The sequence below is a fragment of the Cynocephalus volans genome, chromosome X (genome assembly GCF_027409185.1).
Source record: "Cynocephalus volans isolate mCynVol1 chromosome X, mCynVol1.pri, whole genome shotgun sequence".
In the NCBI taxonomy this organism is placed as follows: Eukaryota; Metazoa; Chordata; class Mammalia; order Dermoptera; family Cynocephalidae; genus Cynocephalus; species Cynocephalus volans.
In genome coordinates, this window is record NC_084478.1 from 180768921 (window position 1) to 180784625 (window position 15705).

General features: G+C 48.1%; 1 protein-coding gene across 1 annotated transcript; it reads right to left on the reverse strand.

The window, feature by feature from the left end:
- Positions 1-10664: 10664 nt before the first annotated feature.
- On the reverse strand, positions 10665-13384 carry LOC134368681 (testis-specific Y-encoded protein 3-like; the record flags this gene model as incomplete). The annotated part of the gene is made up of 7 exons (XM_063085095.1): positions 13118-13384; positions 12816-12959; positions 12156-12311; positions 11334-11411; positions 11093-11204; positions 10850-10998; positions 10665-10745 (listed from the first exon to the last, which is right to left on the reverse strand). Coding segments are annotated over exons 1-7 (987 nt in total), but the record flags the coding sequence as incomplete, so codon positions are not given.
- Between the last annotated feature and the right edge of the window lie 2321 nt (positions 13385-15705).

Consider the following 15705-nt stretch of genomic DNA (forward strand, 5'->3'; position numbering starts at 1 on the left):
CCTGCCCGATGGAGACTTTGCACAGCACACCCATGGACACTGCATGGGAGAGCTCCCTGCTCTGGGGATCGTCATTACTGGTCTCTTTTCCAGGAGCGAACATTTCTCAGTACGCCTCCTGGTCTGGGATGGAATGTGAACGCCCTCTTTGTATGAGTCACTACTTTTTCTGTCCCAAAGTGTGTGTCTTCCTTGGACATTCCCACACCAAAAGCAATCCCTGTAGCCTAAACATGTGGAATCAACCATCTGTCAGAAACATCCTGGTTCATTGAGATATGAAAGAGTTTCCCTTTATTTCCGTGCAACAAGGTGAGATGTCCAAGTCACTCTCAGATGGGCTGTAGAATAATGGTGACCAAGATGAGAGAAAGAGCAGTAAGGGCATTCGACACAGAGTGCTATGGACATCTTGAAGTGAAAATTTTGACATGCAGGCATAGAAGACGTGAGACTCATAGAACCATACACCTAGTGAGATCAGGTGACAAAGTCTCAAGGACAAAGACAGGGAGACAGAGAGAGAGAGAGGCAGAGATTGAGGATGTGAATGGACGAGTATGGCGACATCCTCACATGCACCGTGCACTGTTAAAGAGTAACAGCAAACACCTGGTCGAAGAGGACATGAGGAAAGGAATTGTTACAGAGGGATTGAGCCAAAAACTCACAAATTGATCAGGTCATAACTCCTGGATTGTGACGGGCTTGGGCCCATTGGAACTGGCATTGAAGAGAGGACAGCAGAGGCAAATCAAACCCATGGAACCTCACTTGGGATACCCCCATATCATTTGGCGCTGGAAAAATCCCTAGTGAGAATGGGTTCCCCCAGCTGTAGATCTGTGCTGCGAGAATACGCTCAGTTCTGTCGTGTTCTCTGGGATGGCACAAGAGACCAATCGTTGGCACATGAGCCTGCAGACCACTCCATCAGACTTCCCTGTCCGGTGCACGTCATTGCCCTCCACCTGCACGCTTCATTTTAGGTCAGGGCAGAGTTTAATGGTGCCATGTTTTGTCCCTGCCGGGAGATGACCTTGGCTTCGAGACACAACCCAGGCTTTCCCCTGCTCTTCAGAGTCTGAGTGGCTCCTTCCTGAAACCCAGGACGTGACACGAAGGAGCCTAGGACACAGGGAAATGGACCTGTCTCAGGAGCTCGGTGTCGGGCACCAGGTTGCTATCCCATCAACACTGTCCCGGAAACATAGTTGCATGTCCCATCAGGATAAATCCTGAGCGCTGGCGCGTGAGAGGTGGCATACTCCCCGAAGTTAGGGCCTGTAGGCTATGAAGGCCTGTCTCTGTACTGGCTGTGGCGTGTCTGGGGGGACAGCAGGCAGAACAGGTCAACACTTCCTCTCTCCAGATTCACTTGCCTGCCAGCACAGGTTTGCACCAGAGGGGCCATCGGTCTGCAGTCCGATGCTGAGAAACAGCAAGTGAGTTCGAGGGCCTGAAGGAGGGGTGGGCAAGGGGATTCAGAAACCCGCTTGCTCAAGCTACCGGTGCCACCGGGATACCTATGCCGCCATCACATGTGAAGAGGAGTCCTTAGAGCTTAGTGAGAATGTCAGCATGACATGTCCCGTGATGGTCAGAATTGTCACATACGCAGAGTTGGTGGAAGACCTGAAGAGCACATTGAGACCTGCCACCCCCAGCTGTGGCAGGATACACCCTTTACCGTGAGTGCCAGTTTCAAGTATTCCCGGGGAGCGGCAGCCCAATCGGGATGGAGCCATACTCAGGAAGTGCTTGCCACCAAGCACGTGAGGCTTTTGACCTTTGCTGTGCCTGCCCTGTTGTCTGTCACTTCCATTGTCCTACAGCACAGAAGCTGCGATGGCCTAAGAACACAGAAGGGCTCAGGGTTCTTAATACGTGTGTGGGTGGCCAATCTACCCAGAGGAAGACAGAGCTTCAGTGGACTGTCTCCTGAGCAGAAAGTATTTATAGCGGGCACTTGTGTTTCTGAGTCGTGCGGTTTGGGTCCAAGGCCTAAGCCTTCTTATCGGAAACGCACGTGGGACAACCGTCCTTCCCACCTCTACCATCGTTGGGGGATGATGCACACGTGGAGGTTTAGCTCGGACGTGGCTTTTACCCCATCCCTCTTCTGACCTTGGCCTCTCACCATTCGCCTGCAGTGGACGCCAGCCCCGAGTAACACAGAAATCCACAGGGGCCCACGCAGTCAAGAGGGGTGGTGCTTCTTCGGCACTGCCCTATTTCCCGTAATCTATATTGTCAGAATCCCAGCATCACTTACACCACGCCCTTTGGTGGATTTACAGTTCACTTAAGGTTTAGTTAAATTGCCCACTAATTAATTAACAATGTTTAGCAAAACCAGTCTTTTTTTATGACTTTAAAGAATGGTAAACTTTAAACATATAGAAAAGTACAGAGAATAATGCTGGAAAACATAAATCCACCACCATGCAGTCCCATTTCAACATTCTGCCACAGCTGCTTGAGATGTTTTTATTTCTACTTTTTATTTCAAAATTCAAAAGTAAAAATAAAAATAAAACAAACAAGAAAGCTAACTATGACATAGTGAATCCACCTGCCAGCCCTTCCTCCTTCTCTTGTGATGATAACTTCTGAGTTTGGTATTTCTTACTCACATTCAGGTTTTTATACTTTTAGCACTTATTACTGTATCTGTAAATAAAATATGTAATTATTTTACACGTTTAAAACCTTTATATGAACAGCCTCTTACTGTATATACTGTTTCGCATCTTGCTTGTTTGTTGAACATTTGTTTTTGAGAGAACATGGTCTCCTTTGTTAACTCCTAAGATAAAGCCGAGACATCAACCCAGGCTGGTTTCAGGAGGTCACTTCTAATTCCTCCTGGCCCCTCATCTTTCTGCCTAGGTATCCATTCTTCATTGGAATCCTCAGTGTCATCCACATGGAGTTTGGCCTGCCTTCATTGACACATGAAAGCTGTTCGAGGGGCTCTGAGACCTAGAAAGAAGCCAAATCTTTGTCCTAAAAGGGAAGAGGTGGGAGGAGGAACAAAGGGTGGTGGCAATGGAAAGCACCACAAAGCCAGTGTGGCTCAGCATGGGCTGGGAGAGTCTTGAACAAGGTCAAGATGTGAGCTCTGCATGACTAGTGCCGACACTCAGCCATGCACTGACTAACAAAAAGAACAAAATTTCCCCTCCAGATTTGTCTCCATACAGAGGGGAACTGTGGGCAGATGCAGCCACCAAGAGAGAGCCAAAATAATACAGGGACAGAAGACCTGTTTTGTATTTCCCAGGCTGGTCTGCAGCCAGCACTTGCAGTAACCTATATTAATCAGTTCATTATAGTTCTTTTTCACATTCCTATAGCAAATTTTCTTCAATTCTCCCATCTCTGCCCATTCTTCCTTGGAGAACTATATAGAAATGCCTTTGAAAGCATCTTTAGCCTAGAGAAAATAACATAGTTCATCACTGATTTACTGTATACATCACAACACCGAGTGGGGCCTTTTCTTCTACCTTGTAATCAGAACAAGCAGAACACAGCCTGGGGCCTTGGGGGGTTCTCTGTGAAACAACGATAAAGACATTTGTTCCCGCCCTCCCCATATTGTGTCCTGTTGGAGAGGACACAGCAGTTTCCTAGCTCTCCCCAACCCAGAGAGTTTGATTCCAGTGTCCTTTTCTCTTCCATGTCCCAGACGGGACAAATTGTCCCCACTCCACGCACATTCACAGCCAGAGTCACACAGAGCTGCAGGCCATGGGTCTGTGGCCCTCCAGACACCAGCTCCTGTCACTAGGTCCCCCTCTCCATCCTTCTTACAGATCCTGCTTGGAGCCCAGCTTCACTTCCCCCACCTCTCACCTTGGGCTTCTGCCCTGTACTCCCTGCATCTCCCTCAGGGGTCTCCTCCGGGGACCTGTTGGGGCTCTTGGTGCTGGGACAGGCTGGCAACTCCCTGCTCCAACTCCAAGGTTGGGAAGAACCCTTGAGTCTCCCAGCTACAAGGCCAACGTTCCTGTGGAAAGAGATGGTGCTGAGAGGAGGCCACAGCCCAGACCATTATGCACAGCCAGGCTCTGTCTTCTCCACTTGGCCAGGTTGTCCAGACCAGGAAGATGTGGAGACCTTGCAAGGACTGGAGGATGTTGGGGAGGTCTGAGGGCTATTGATGGGATAGGGGGAGGGTCTCTGCTGGCCACGACAGACCACCTAATGTAAGCTGTTTTGTTTCAGTTCCCCTGCATCTTGACGCGTCTGAGGAAGGGTGGCAAAGGTGCCTGAGGGTCAAAGCTTAGGTGTCTTCGAGGAGAGTCCTGAGATGTGAGGGCCGGGGGAGGCCCATGGAGACTTTGAGGCCCCCTGACTGATGGGACTCGGGTCAGACTCACCAGCTCCACCGAGAGGAAATGAACATTTCTCATAGGAAGCTTCTGGGATCTTCAACTGGAGATTCTGGAAAACTGTGGGAGTAAAGCAGTCTGGATCTCTAAGGAGCAGCAATCCCACAGGCTGAGGAGATTTGGTGTCTCCAAGGCCAATGAGATTTGGGGTCTCTCAGGCTGAGGTTCTGGGGGTTTTGGGGTCGAGGGGATTTGGGGTATCTCAGGCTGATAGTATTTGGGGTTTTTCAGGACAAGATTTTGGGTCTTTCATGCTGAAGAGGTTTGGGATACTCAGGTCGAGAGGCTTTGGGATTCATCAGGTAAAGGGAGTTTGGGGTCCCTCAGGATGAGAGGATTTCGCATTTTTGAGGATGAGGAAACTCGGGGTCTCTCAGACTAAGGAGATTTGGGGTCTCTCATTAGGGGGCCTTAGGCTCTCTGACACTGACGTTATTTGGGGGTCTTTGAAGCAGAAGGACGTTTCCAGGCTGAGTAGGATCTCTGAGCTCGGGGAAATTCGGTCTCTCTGTGGCTGTGGTATTTAGCGTTTCCCAGGCTGAGGGGAATGGTGATTCCTCAGGCTTAGGGTGTTTGGACTCTAAGCATTAGAGGATTTGGCGTTCCTGTGGGTGAACGGTAGATTTGAGGTGTCTGAAGCTGAGGTGCGTCGGGGTCTCAGGCCGAGGGGGTTTGAGGTCGGTCCAGGTTAGCGGATTCGAGGTCTCTTGGGGATCAGGGGATCTGGGGTTTCCCAGGCTGAAATTTGAAGGTCTCGGGCTAAAGGTTTACAAGGGTTTCTTACTGCACGGCAAAGACTTCCCGAGTTCCTGTCAGTCTCCCTGGCTTTCTCCTGCCCCGCTGCCCACCCTGGCTGGCGCCCGCTGGGATCCTCTCCGGTTGAAACGGCCACGCAGCCACCGGTACCACCAAACCACCTATCAGAGTTGTGACCCAAACGCTCCCACCAATGAGCGATCAGAAGGGCATAAAGGGGCGGAGAGTAGGGAAGAGCCAAGCCTGTCAGTCACAGGCTCCCCTCAGTCCTAGGCTCAGGTGGTAAGTCGGGACCTGGTCTTTCCTGCCTTGTGGACAATCCGCCCAAAACCTCAGGGATTGGCCGCTCTGGGTGGATCCCTGAAGGGGTGATTGGATTATAGCACCATGCAGTAGTGAATGGTTTAAAAATGGTGGTGAGGGACGTTGTTCTGAGGACTTTAAAAGAAGAGGAGAGTCTGTCTCTCTGCTCTCTCTCTCTCTCAGCTTCCACCATCTTGCAGCGTGAGACCCCTGGTTCACTGTTGCCACCACCAGATGGACTTTGGACTTCCCAGCCTCAGATACTTTTGCAATAAATTTCATTTTCTTTATAAATCACCCAGTTCAGGTATTTTTTTATAAGCAACAAAAACAGACTAATACAGCAAGCTTTTCTCTCAGGCTCATCTTTAGGCTTCAGGTAATCCACAAGAGAAGACTTGAGCAGATGTAAACTGCTCGTATAGTTTTGACGGTGTACCAAAATTCTGAGCCAATCTGAAAAGAACAAGACAGCATTTTTTTATTTGTCCTGTCTTACATTTTGTTCTGGGCACATAAAGAAATGTCTCCCAAATTACTGCTTAATGGAACAGAGACATCAGTGATTGCACACGACAAATATGGTCTACTCAAAACAGTTTTGAAAAGTAAGTTTAAAAAAATCGACTATAATGATCAGAAATAAACCATGGTAAGGGAGAATAACGTGTTCTCCAAAATTACTACATTACAATAATCATAAATTCCAGTTTTCAAAAACAAAACAAAACAAAACCCTAACAAACGGGAAAACTTTTCAAAGCATGCAAAGAAACATGAAAGCACTTCCCATTCACGGGAAAATAGTAATGATGATGATGATGATGATAATTTTAAAAATGGTGGGTGGGGAATCCCAGCCAATGAACTTATTAGACAGTCTTTAAATCACCCAAAACAAATGTCATACATATGTCCAAGAGGTAAAGGGAATGATGCACAAAGAAATAAAAGAAACCAAGGGAACAATGTCTAACCAAATAGAGGTTCTCAATAAGGAGATAGAAATCAACAGCTCGAAAACCATAACATGTGAATTGACAGCTTCACTAGAGGTTTCAAAGGAAGGTTTGAGCATGCAGAAGAAAAAATCAGAAAACTTAGTTAGGTCACTTGAAATGATCCTGTATGACGAGCAGAAAGAGAGAAGAAAGAAAAAATTAAACACAGCCTAGGAGACTGTGTGATCCCCATAAAGCAAGCCAATTGTATTAATCCACTTCTGTTGCCGATAACAGAAAACCTGAAACTGAGTGATTTATAAAGAAACAAAACATGTTTCTTACAGTTCTGGAGGCTGGGAAGTCCAAGGTCCAGGAAACACATCCGGTGAGGGCCTTCTTCTTGGTGGCGACTCCACAGCAATGCAGGGAGAGAATGGGTGAGCAAGAGAGCTAACCTGCTCACTTGCTTTCCTTCTAAAGCTGTCAGAACCACACCCATGATAACTCATTACTTCATGGACAAGGGCATAGTACTCACAATCCAATCCCTCCTCAAAGGCCCTATCTTGCAAGTATTATAATAGTACTTCCCACCCTCTTAGCACTGTTACAATGGAGGTCAAGCCCCAGTGAGTTTTGAGGGACAGTCGATCCCCAGAATGACAGTCCCAGAAGAGAGGCTATAGAGAAAAGGGCAGAAAAGGGCAGAAAAAAAAAAAAAAAAAAAAAAAAAAAACATTTCGAAGAATAATTGCTCAAACTCCCAAAATTCTTGAGAAGACATGAAAGGTCAGATAGAATGTTCCTTGGCTTAGAAGCCTTTAGACCAAATTATCTCTTTCTGAAGCCCTCACATTTCTTCAACACCCAGACCCTGTAGGCAAAATAGGCTCACACTGTTACCTGCCCTTTCTGAATGCCCTGTTTAGTGTATGTCCCCCTCTCACTTCTCTGCAGGAGGTCAACGAGAATAGAGATTTTTTGACACCTTCTAATGCAATGACAAACGCATACATAAATAGCTTAGAACAAACAAATCATGAAGAAATTGTGCATAGATTATGTTTATTAAAGGAATAATCCAGTTAAAAACTGGAGGGGCTGTGACCATCAACTCCATTCACCACTGCACTGTGTTTACAGAACTCTTACAAGCAAACCTTACAAGTAAACCTAAGATTGCCCCCACCTTGAAAACGACCTGACACATCCCTTCAAAGCATTCATTCTCTTCTGGGGGCGAGGGGTAAAGGGGGCAGAACTAGGGGGCAGAGTTGTTACTGACTTTTCCGAAAGCCTCTCTTATGTGATCCAAGTGGGATTTATGTTCATTGTTAACTTCAGTGAGTGCACAAGCTATCCCTGTTTCTAAATATGTAACAAGGTTAGTTATGCCTATAGTAAAGCATTTCTGTGTCTCACAAAAATAACTCACAGAAAATCTCAGTTAAAGGAGATAGAAAGATTTGATGCAGAAATGGAGAAAACAGCCAAATTCACTTGGAGACAGACTCAGACACAAACTATATAGGAATGAATGAACAAACGGTAACAGCGTGGCAGATAGCAAAGCAAGGAGATGAAAATATTGAAACCATTGTAGAGATGTTCAGTGTACATCAGCAAGGATAAATGATATCAGGTGATAAAAGTATAGGCAGAGTCAGAGGAAGAGACACACACTCACACACAGAATGAGAAAGAAACCTGGGGAAATGTAGACACACAATTTGAATTTTAAACAGAGACACTGACATCAGGAAAAACAAATGTGGTTCAGAGATATCAAGTCAGAATGCTCACAAATTAATCATGTGATTATGAGGCCCACATGCACTGATACTCAATGGAAGGAAGCATTAGGGAAAATGTACAATTTCACACTTCTTTTGGTAACCCCCAAAACAGCGGGACCATGGGAAAGCAGTAATATGACTGAATTACGCGGATGAGTCAAGGACGAAACTCAGGAAGCTGCATTCTCTTGGGTGGACATGACCAAGCCACTAGGCAGTAGCAGTTTAGTCAACAGTAGACAGCTACGGTTTTGCTAGACCCTCCATGCAAGTTCTCCTCACATTTCACTCCAAGAGCAGCTACAGTTAAAACTGGCAACCAAGGGCTAGCAGGAGATAAGTATTTGGAGAACGCTTTCCTAACCTTTTCTCCATTCATTAAACGCTAAGTAAGACCCCTAAACTTGCCGCTAAATACTAAGAAAAGGGCACACAGAAATCTGCTGACCTGCTCTCATGCAGGGCTTCTGGAACTGCTTTCTTTTACAAGCACAATGGAAGATAGGTAGCAGCACATGGCACCGGAAAAGGTTCCTGCTGTTTGGATCAAGATGGATCAAGCTGCTTAGAAAGCCTGTCCCGTTCTTTCCTTTTATGTTAACCTTATGCACAACATGCTGAAAACACCACAGAAAATGAAAGGTTTCGGGGTTCCTAATACGGTGTGGGGTATCATTTACTAAGACAGCATTCTCACTGGAGTATACCAAGAAAGGAATGTACTCATAATGGCTTTACCTATTTACATTTTGGGATCTTCACCTGATACACAGGGTCTTGCGTAAAAGCTTAGACTATCTGAAAATAGGAATATTAAGAATAAAGTCTACATCTAGGATCATCTAGGGACAGACAGCACATGGGTGAAAGTCTGGCAGTTGTATATTCAACCACTCCACCTCCCTGCTCTGTTTATATTTTTTGCCCAAACTCAGTCACCTGGAAAAACAACGGCACTCACATACAACTATGAGGAGACCTGCTTTTTCCCAAAAGTTTATCTTTTCACTTAGTCACCTTTGCAAGAAACAAAGCCACACCTTCACTGCCTTCCCTCATCCCTTTGTGTCCTTTCCCACAGTCCCTTCATATACCTTATATTCCCATTTCTTAAAATGTTGCTGGGAAGCCTGGCCCTGACAGGTTGATTGTCCCAGCAAAGCACTGTGCATTCATCTACCTAAGGATGACGTTTGGTTCAGAAGAGAAACGAACTTTAACAGTTGCACCTTGAATTCTCCTAACGCGTCTGACAATATGCACAAAAGAGGATATTTGGAGGAACCCTGTGCAAGAAAATTTCACCCTGATTATTTTACTTCTGTAATCACTAGGTCCTTTCTTTGAACTACCCTCCCATTCCTGGGAAAAACAAGAAGTGTCTAACTAAACTGTTTCTCTTTCCATTCTTCTTTCTCCACAACCCCTGCTCTGTGGGGAAGGAAAAAAACAAGTCCTCAGACGGAATCCCAAACCTTGGTGTATCTGCTCTCTACAACTTTATAAGCCCAGATCCTCCACAGACTGACAGTCCCTGGACAAAGAATTAAAAAGCCCACATGGATTTGACCTATGTATAATCTCACCCCAATCCAGTACACAAGCACATACACAGAGACACGTACGCTTGATGGTGTTTATTTCTCCTTCACACCAATCCGATTTTATCCAAGTGTCTTGCTGTCTGCATTTTTCATCACCGGATCTGCTTTTCTTTCAATCCTGAGCATGAGAACACTGTATCTGAAGTCACATTTTAGAAGTTCTGCTTTTTTAGGTAAAGTTTGATGCTCCGAGATATTCAACTCAAAAACTTGGAATACTCTAAAACACACAAACACACATAAAAACTCATTTTCTCTGAAAAATGTTAAAAATTGCTTTAATTATGCAAGGTCCTGCCCAGGAAAAACTAGCCCTTCCCCGTTTGTGACCTCTTCAATTTCCCCTTACCATGTGTTAGCAATTGCTCTCCGTAACATCTGCCCCACTGCCAGTGTTCTCTGTGTGAGTAGAATAAGCTAAGGAGATAAACAAGAAAATTAAAAGACACCTGATTACCAAAATGGAAAATTGATGAGAGAAAGGAATGAGAGACTGTACAAATATTCATAGCCTTTTGTGGAAAGGGTGAAAGGAGGAACATTTGATGAGCCAAAATTTAAGGGGCTGGAGAAATGACTGAGGGTGGGGTTGGCTGTCATGGAATTAAGTTCAGAGAAGTAAAGGATTGAACTTTGCTTCTGTCCAAACGACTCCGGACACTGACTACAGTGCAGTGGGCTTAAGCTTCCCCAGCTCTAACTTGTTTTGCAGTGCAGTTTCTCCAATGTTCCTGTTTCATCTTGATGCCCTGGGTGACCTGGTTTGTGTCATTCCCTGTCTTTCAATTTCTACACTTGTGAAATGAGTGTCCAGGTACCCCAAAACATGCATTTCAGCCCCTACTTCCCGAGCTGCTCACCTGCCCTCTCGGTTCCCTGTCCAGGCACCTGCATCCTCATGTGGTACCGCAGGGGATTGAGCCATAGGTCTTCACAGATGATCTGTTAGGGGAACCAGGACAGGACCGCTCAGGGTTCAGACACCATTCCCAAGAAGGCTGGGGACCCTCCCTGGTCATTTCTGAATTTTCGCAGTGAGGCCCTACCTCAGCGATCCTGTTAGATCCTGCAAAGTTGTGGTCAGAAAACCAGTTGAAGAAGAAGTTAACACTGCTGTTGTGGTGCCTGCAGCTATAAGCCTCATGTTCATAATCCTGATACCACTGAACTGGAGTGGAATGAGATGCCCTATATCCTGCAGGGAAGAAAAGTATACAGGAAGGGGTTGGAGCATGCTGACGATGATAAACCCAGCACCTTCACTACCCATCCTGGGATCCACCTCCTACCGGTGACATTAATGAGATATTCCTTAATAATCACTTTATTCCGGAAGTACGGGTTGTCCCGAAAGAACATCATGATCTTGCAGCAGTGAATGGGATGCCTGATTTCCTCCACCTGTCATGACAAAGTGGAGAAGGCTAAAATTTCTTTTCAGGTCACCTACCCTTTTCTGTTTGCCTGAAAGAATTGCTTCTCTTATCCTTCCCCGCTCAACCTTCCAGCCTCAGTCTCACTAGTTCTGACCTCCAAGTCGATCATGTAGCTAAGCAAGTCTTCATCTTCATCGCTGATCATGGCCAACATCTCGGGGTGGTTCACAATCTGCCTCAGGTCAAGGAGCCATTCCATGCTACGGAAGTAGGCGCTAGAAGCAACTGAGCATGTATAAACAGCTAGGAGAGTGTGTTGCGCAGGGGTCTCCCACACCTCACACATTGTGTCTCCCACACCTTATGCACTGTGCCCTCCCTGCCTTTCATGAGACACACTCAAGGCAATGGGTACCTTGCGTGGCCTTAAATGGGAGACTGTCCACGTTGACACAGGGAGGGGCTCCTTTCTGAGGGATGCTGAGCTCTATGTGTCCCCGATGTACTAGGGGCAAAAGTGAATCTGCTTGTATCTAAGTATGCACTTTATCAGCTCTGACTGACTAGGGTGGGAATTCATACACATTCCTACAGCATTATTGTCAGGAAAGCCTGTCCTTCAAACACCTTTTCTACATGAGAAATCCTTTGTGCTATTCACGACACTGATCCAGAATGACTTCTAATTCTCCGCCCCAGTTAGTGTCTCTGTGCCATAAGTATTTGTATTTGCACGAGTGTGGCTGCAGCTCCGACTTCCCTCAGTCTGTACCTTCCCCCACACCCCCCAAGCAGATGTTTTCCAGTACAGGAACGGAACACTGGTCCTTGGTGCTATCAGTACCATTCTCTAAACAACTGAGCAACCGGCCAGAACAGCCTGTATATTCTCATGCTGAGCTGTCCCATGGATCGATTGCTATTACCCTTGCCCATGCTCCTACCGGTCAGTACAAAGCGAGATTCGAAAGGATACGGCTTTGGCCCAGAAGCCAGGGATGCCCTGGATGATGGACCTTCGGTGACCGAGAAGAGTCCTACGTCTCTGGACCAGGTTCTGCCTCAAACAAGCAAAGGCCGTCCTGGCTTGGTTGTTCACGGGCTCCATCTCTAACTGAAGGGCCTCCAGCGACTACAGAGGGGATAAGGACAACATGGGGCTCCACAGAGTCTGTGTCGGGGTCTTCTATTCAAGCTTCTCCTCAGGCTCTACAAGTTGCATCAGAGTTTCCTCCCCCACGTCTTCTTCCTGAACTTTTTCCTCAAATTCCTCCTCCTCCTCTTCCCTGTCAGGCTCCTACACCACCCTCTCACCGTCCATCACGTGCTGCGCCCACTCCCCCTTCCACTGCTCCTGCTCCTCCTTCTCCTCGTCCTGCTCAGCTGCCTCCACCTCCTGAATAACATCCACCAACACAAGCACCACATCATCCTGCTCCTCGACTTCTCTCTCCTCTTCTCCCTCTTCGGATTACCCCTTCTCTTCCTGCTCCTCCTGCCACTCAACGACCTCTGCCACCGCCATTCCATCCACAAGGACAGCACCACGTCTTCCAGCTCTTTATCCTACTGGTCCTCGACTTTTCCTTCCTCACACGCCTCTTCCGGTTTCTCCTCTTCCCTCCTCCACAGCGACCTCCACCACCTCCACTGCCTCAAACAAATCTAGCGCCACCTCCTGCCTGGTCGCCGCTGCCTCCCTCTCTGCGAAGGCCTCGCTTTCCTGCACAGCTTCAACCCCGGTCCCGGAGGCCTCCTCGGGCGTCCCACCCAACTCCGCCTGGGTCGCACACCCCACGCCATTACTGGCCTCTGGCGGCTGCTCCCCAAGAGGCCTACCGGCCCCTCCCTCCCGAGGGCCCTTTCCCACACCTACCTTCATCCAGGGTTCGGCGGAAGACCCTTCCTCCCGGGAGCCCGCCTCACTCGCCATGCTGCCCTGGTCCTCAGCAGGCTCAGCTGCCCCGGGTACGCAAGGCCGAAAGCCTTGAGCTGCACACCCCAGGCAGCAGCTAGAGAAGCCAAGCCGCAGGCAGCTTCCGGCTCTGGGAACTTCCGGGAGCCTCGCGGTCTGGCTCGGCATCGGGCGCATGCGCATGGCTTGGCGCGCTCTGCCGTCGTCATGGGGCCAAGGCGCCCAGCCACGCCCACACCGCTACTGTTGCTCCACGACCAATGGATGAAGAGGTAGTGGCTGTCACCCATGACGGCCCCGCCTCCCGGACGCAGACATCTGAGGCACAACTGCCCTGCCTGCGAGCCCAGGCCCGTGTCTCCAGGAAGCCCTCCAACTTGCCAGGTGCAGTGCGCACACACAGCCGGTTTGCCCTTTGCAAAGTCCAATGAGTGTTCCACTCCAAGGTCCATGCCTGCGTCTTGTGTGGCACCGAATTCAGACAACATAAAGTACGTAAGGACACGAAGCGGGCACAGTGGACAGTACTGGGTATTTCAGTTCCAGCCCACAGACAGAGTGAGGTTCTCTGAGGGCCGGGCCCATGTGTTGCTCTATATGATGCTGCGCTGGATTTCACCGGGTCTAGAGGCAAAGGGCACTACTGCATCGTCTCCCTCAGGATTAGGAAAATTAGGGGTCTCAGAAATAGTGCACGATTGTCTCTGCAAGTATCAGACCCTCTCCTCCTCAGTGCCTGGCCCAATGGAGGTGATTCAGCAGAATGTCCAGCCACCTGCATGCACACATTGATGCAGTGCCTTCCCAGAGACTGAGAGAGCAAGCCCTGGCCTCCTTTCTACCAATGGCAGATGGCCACCGCGTGGATGTCACTGGCCGTGTGTACTTTGGAAGAAAGGAAGTCCTTTGAAGGTTTTTAGGTTCCTCTCTTCGGTATGTATAGTGGGTCCGTAGGTCAAGGGTGTCATCCAGATCTCCTACACCCTTCTGCCTCGTGATCGTTCTCTTTTCTCCCCTCCCTGTTGGGTAGACGGTAGCGAGCGTGGTTCCACACATGCTGTGTTGGGTGACTGATGTCACTGTCTTGTGTTCTAGTGTCGCGATGGAATTGTACACGGGCACCCCCTTGCTTCACAACTGTGTTTTCTGCCCTTCCCTCTTTATTCTGGTAACGTGGTTCTGCACTTTCACGCGCACAAGTAGACTCCCGGGCTACCTCTTGCAAAAGAGGCAAGGTGAAAGGGACCAGGGCAAAGAGGGCGTGAACTACGCAGTAAAAACTGCCTGGGGCCAAGATGTGTGAATTCCTACTTGTCCTTCGACCCTGTTATGTTGACAGATTAGCACCAATTAGTACACCTGCACCACCACATCTTTCTTTCTAGATTCTCCCTGTCCCCAGACACCATGCTTGAGCATCAAGCACGGTCTGGTCAATCAGGCTCTGAGTCCAACTTTCTCTTCACGGCGCACACATGTTCCCATGCTTTTCCCTGAACTTCCCCGGGAGTGTCCTCACACGAGCTGCTGTGTGAGCCCATGTCTTCAGTGGCTTTTATTCTCTCTAACAAACCCAGAGGAGGCCCCTGGGAGCCAGCAAGCTCTGAGATGTTCTCCTTTCCTCCTGCCAGGCACAAATGTAAAGTGTCTAGGTAAATATCAGGAAGGGGATTTTGAGGCAAATACAGCCATGCAAGCTTGCCGAAGCATTAGGTCATCTGAAAGTAAGGAAAAGAGAAGGCGGCATCCCCTCCTGCCCGATGGAGACTTTGCACAGCACACCCATGGACACTGCATGGGAGAGCTCCCTGCTCTGGGGATCGTCATTACTGGTCTCTTTTCCAGGAGCGAACATTTCTCAGTACGCCTCCTGGTCTGGGATGGAATGTGAACGCCCTCTTTGTATGAGTCACTACTTTTTCTGTCCCAAAGTGTGTGTCTTCCTTGGACATTCCCACACCAAAAGCAATCCCTGTAGCCTAAACATGTGGAATCAACCATCTGTCAGAAACATCCTGGTTCATTGAGATATGAAAGAGTTTCCCTTTATTTCCGTGCAACAAGGTGAGATGTCCAAGTCACTCTCAGATGGGCTGTAGAATAATGGTGACCAAGATGAGAGAAAGAGCAGTAAGGGCATTCGACACAGAGTGCTATGGACATCTTGAAGTGAAAATTTTGACATGCAGGCATAGAAGACGTGAGACTCATAGAACCATACACCTAGTGAGATCAGGTGACAAAGTCTCAAGGACAAAGACAGGGAGACAGAGAGAGAGAGAGGCAGAGATTGAGGATGTGAATGGACGAGTATGGCGACATCCTCACATGCACCGTGCACTGTTAAAGAGTAACAGCAAACACCTGGTCGAAGAGGACATGAGGAAAGGAATTGTTACAGAGGGATTGAGCCAAAAACTCACAAATTGATCAGGTCATAACTCCTGGATTGTGACGGGCTTGGGCCCATTGGAACTGGCATTGAAGAGAGGACAGCAGAGGCAAATCAAACCCATGGAACCTCACTTGGGATACCCCCATATCATTTGGCGCTGGAAAAATCCCTAGTGAGAATGGGTTCCCCCAGCTGTAGATCTGTGCTGCGAGAATA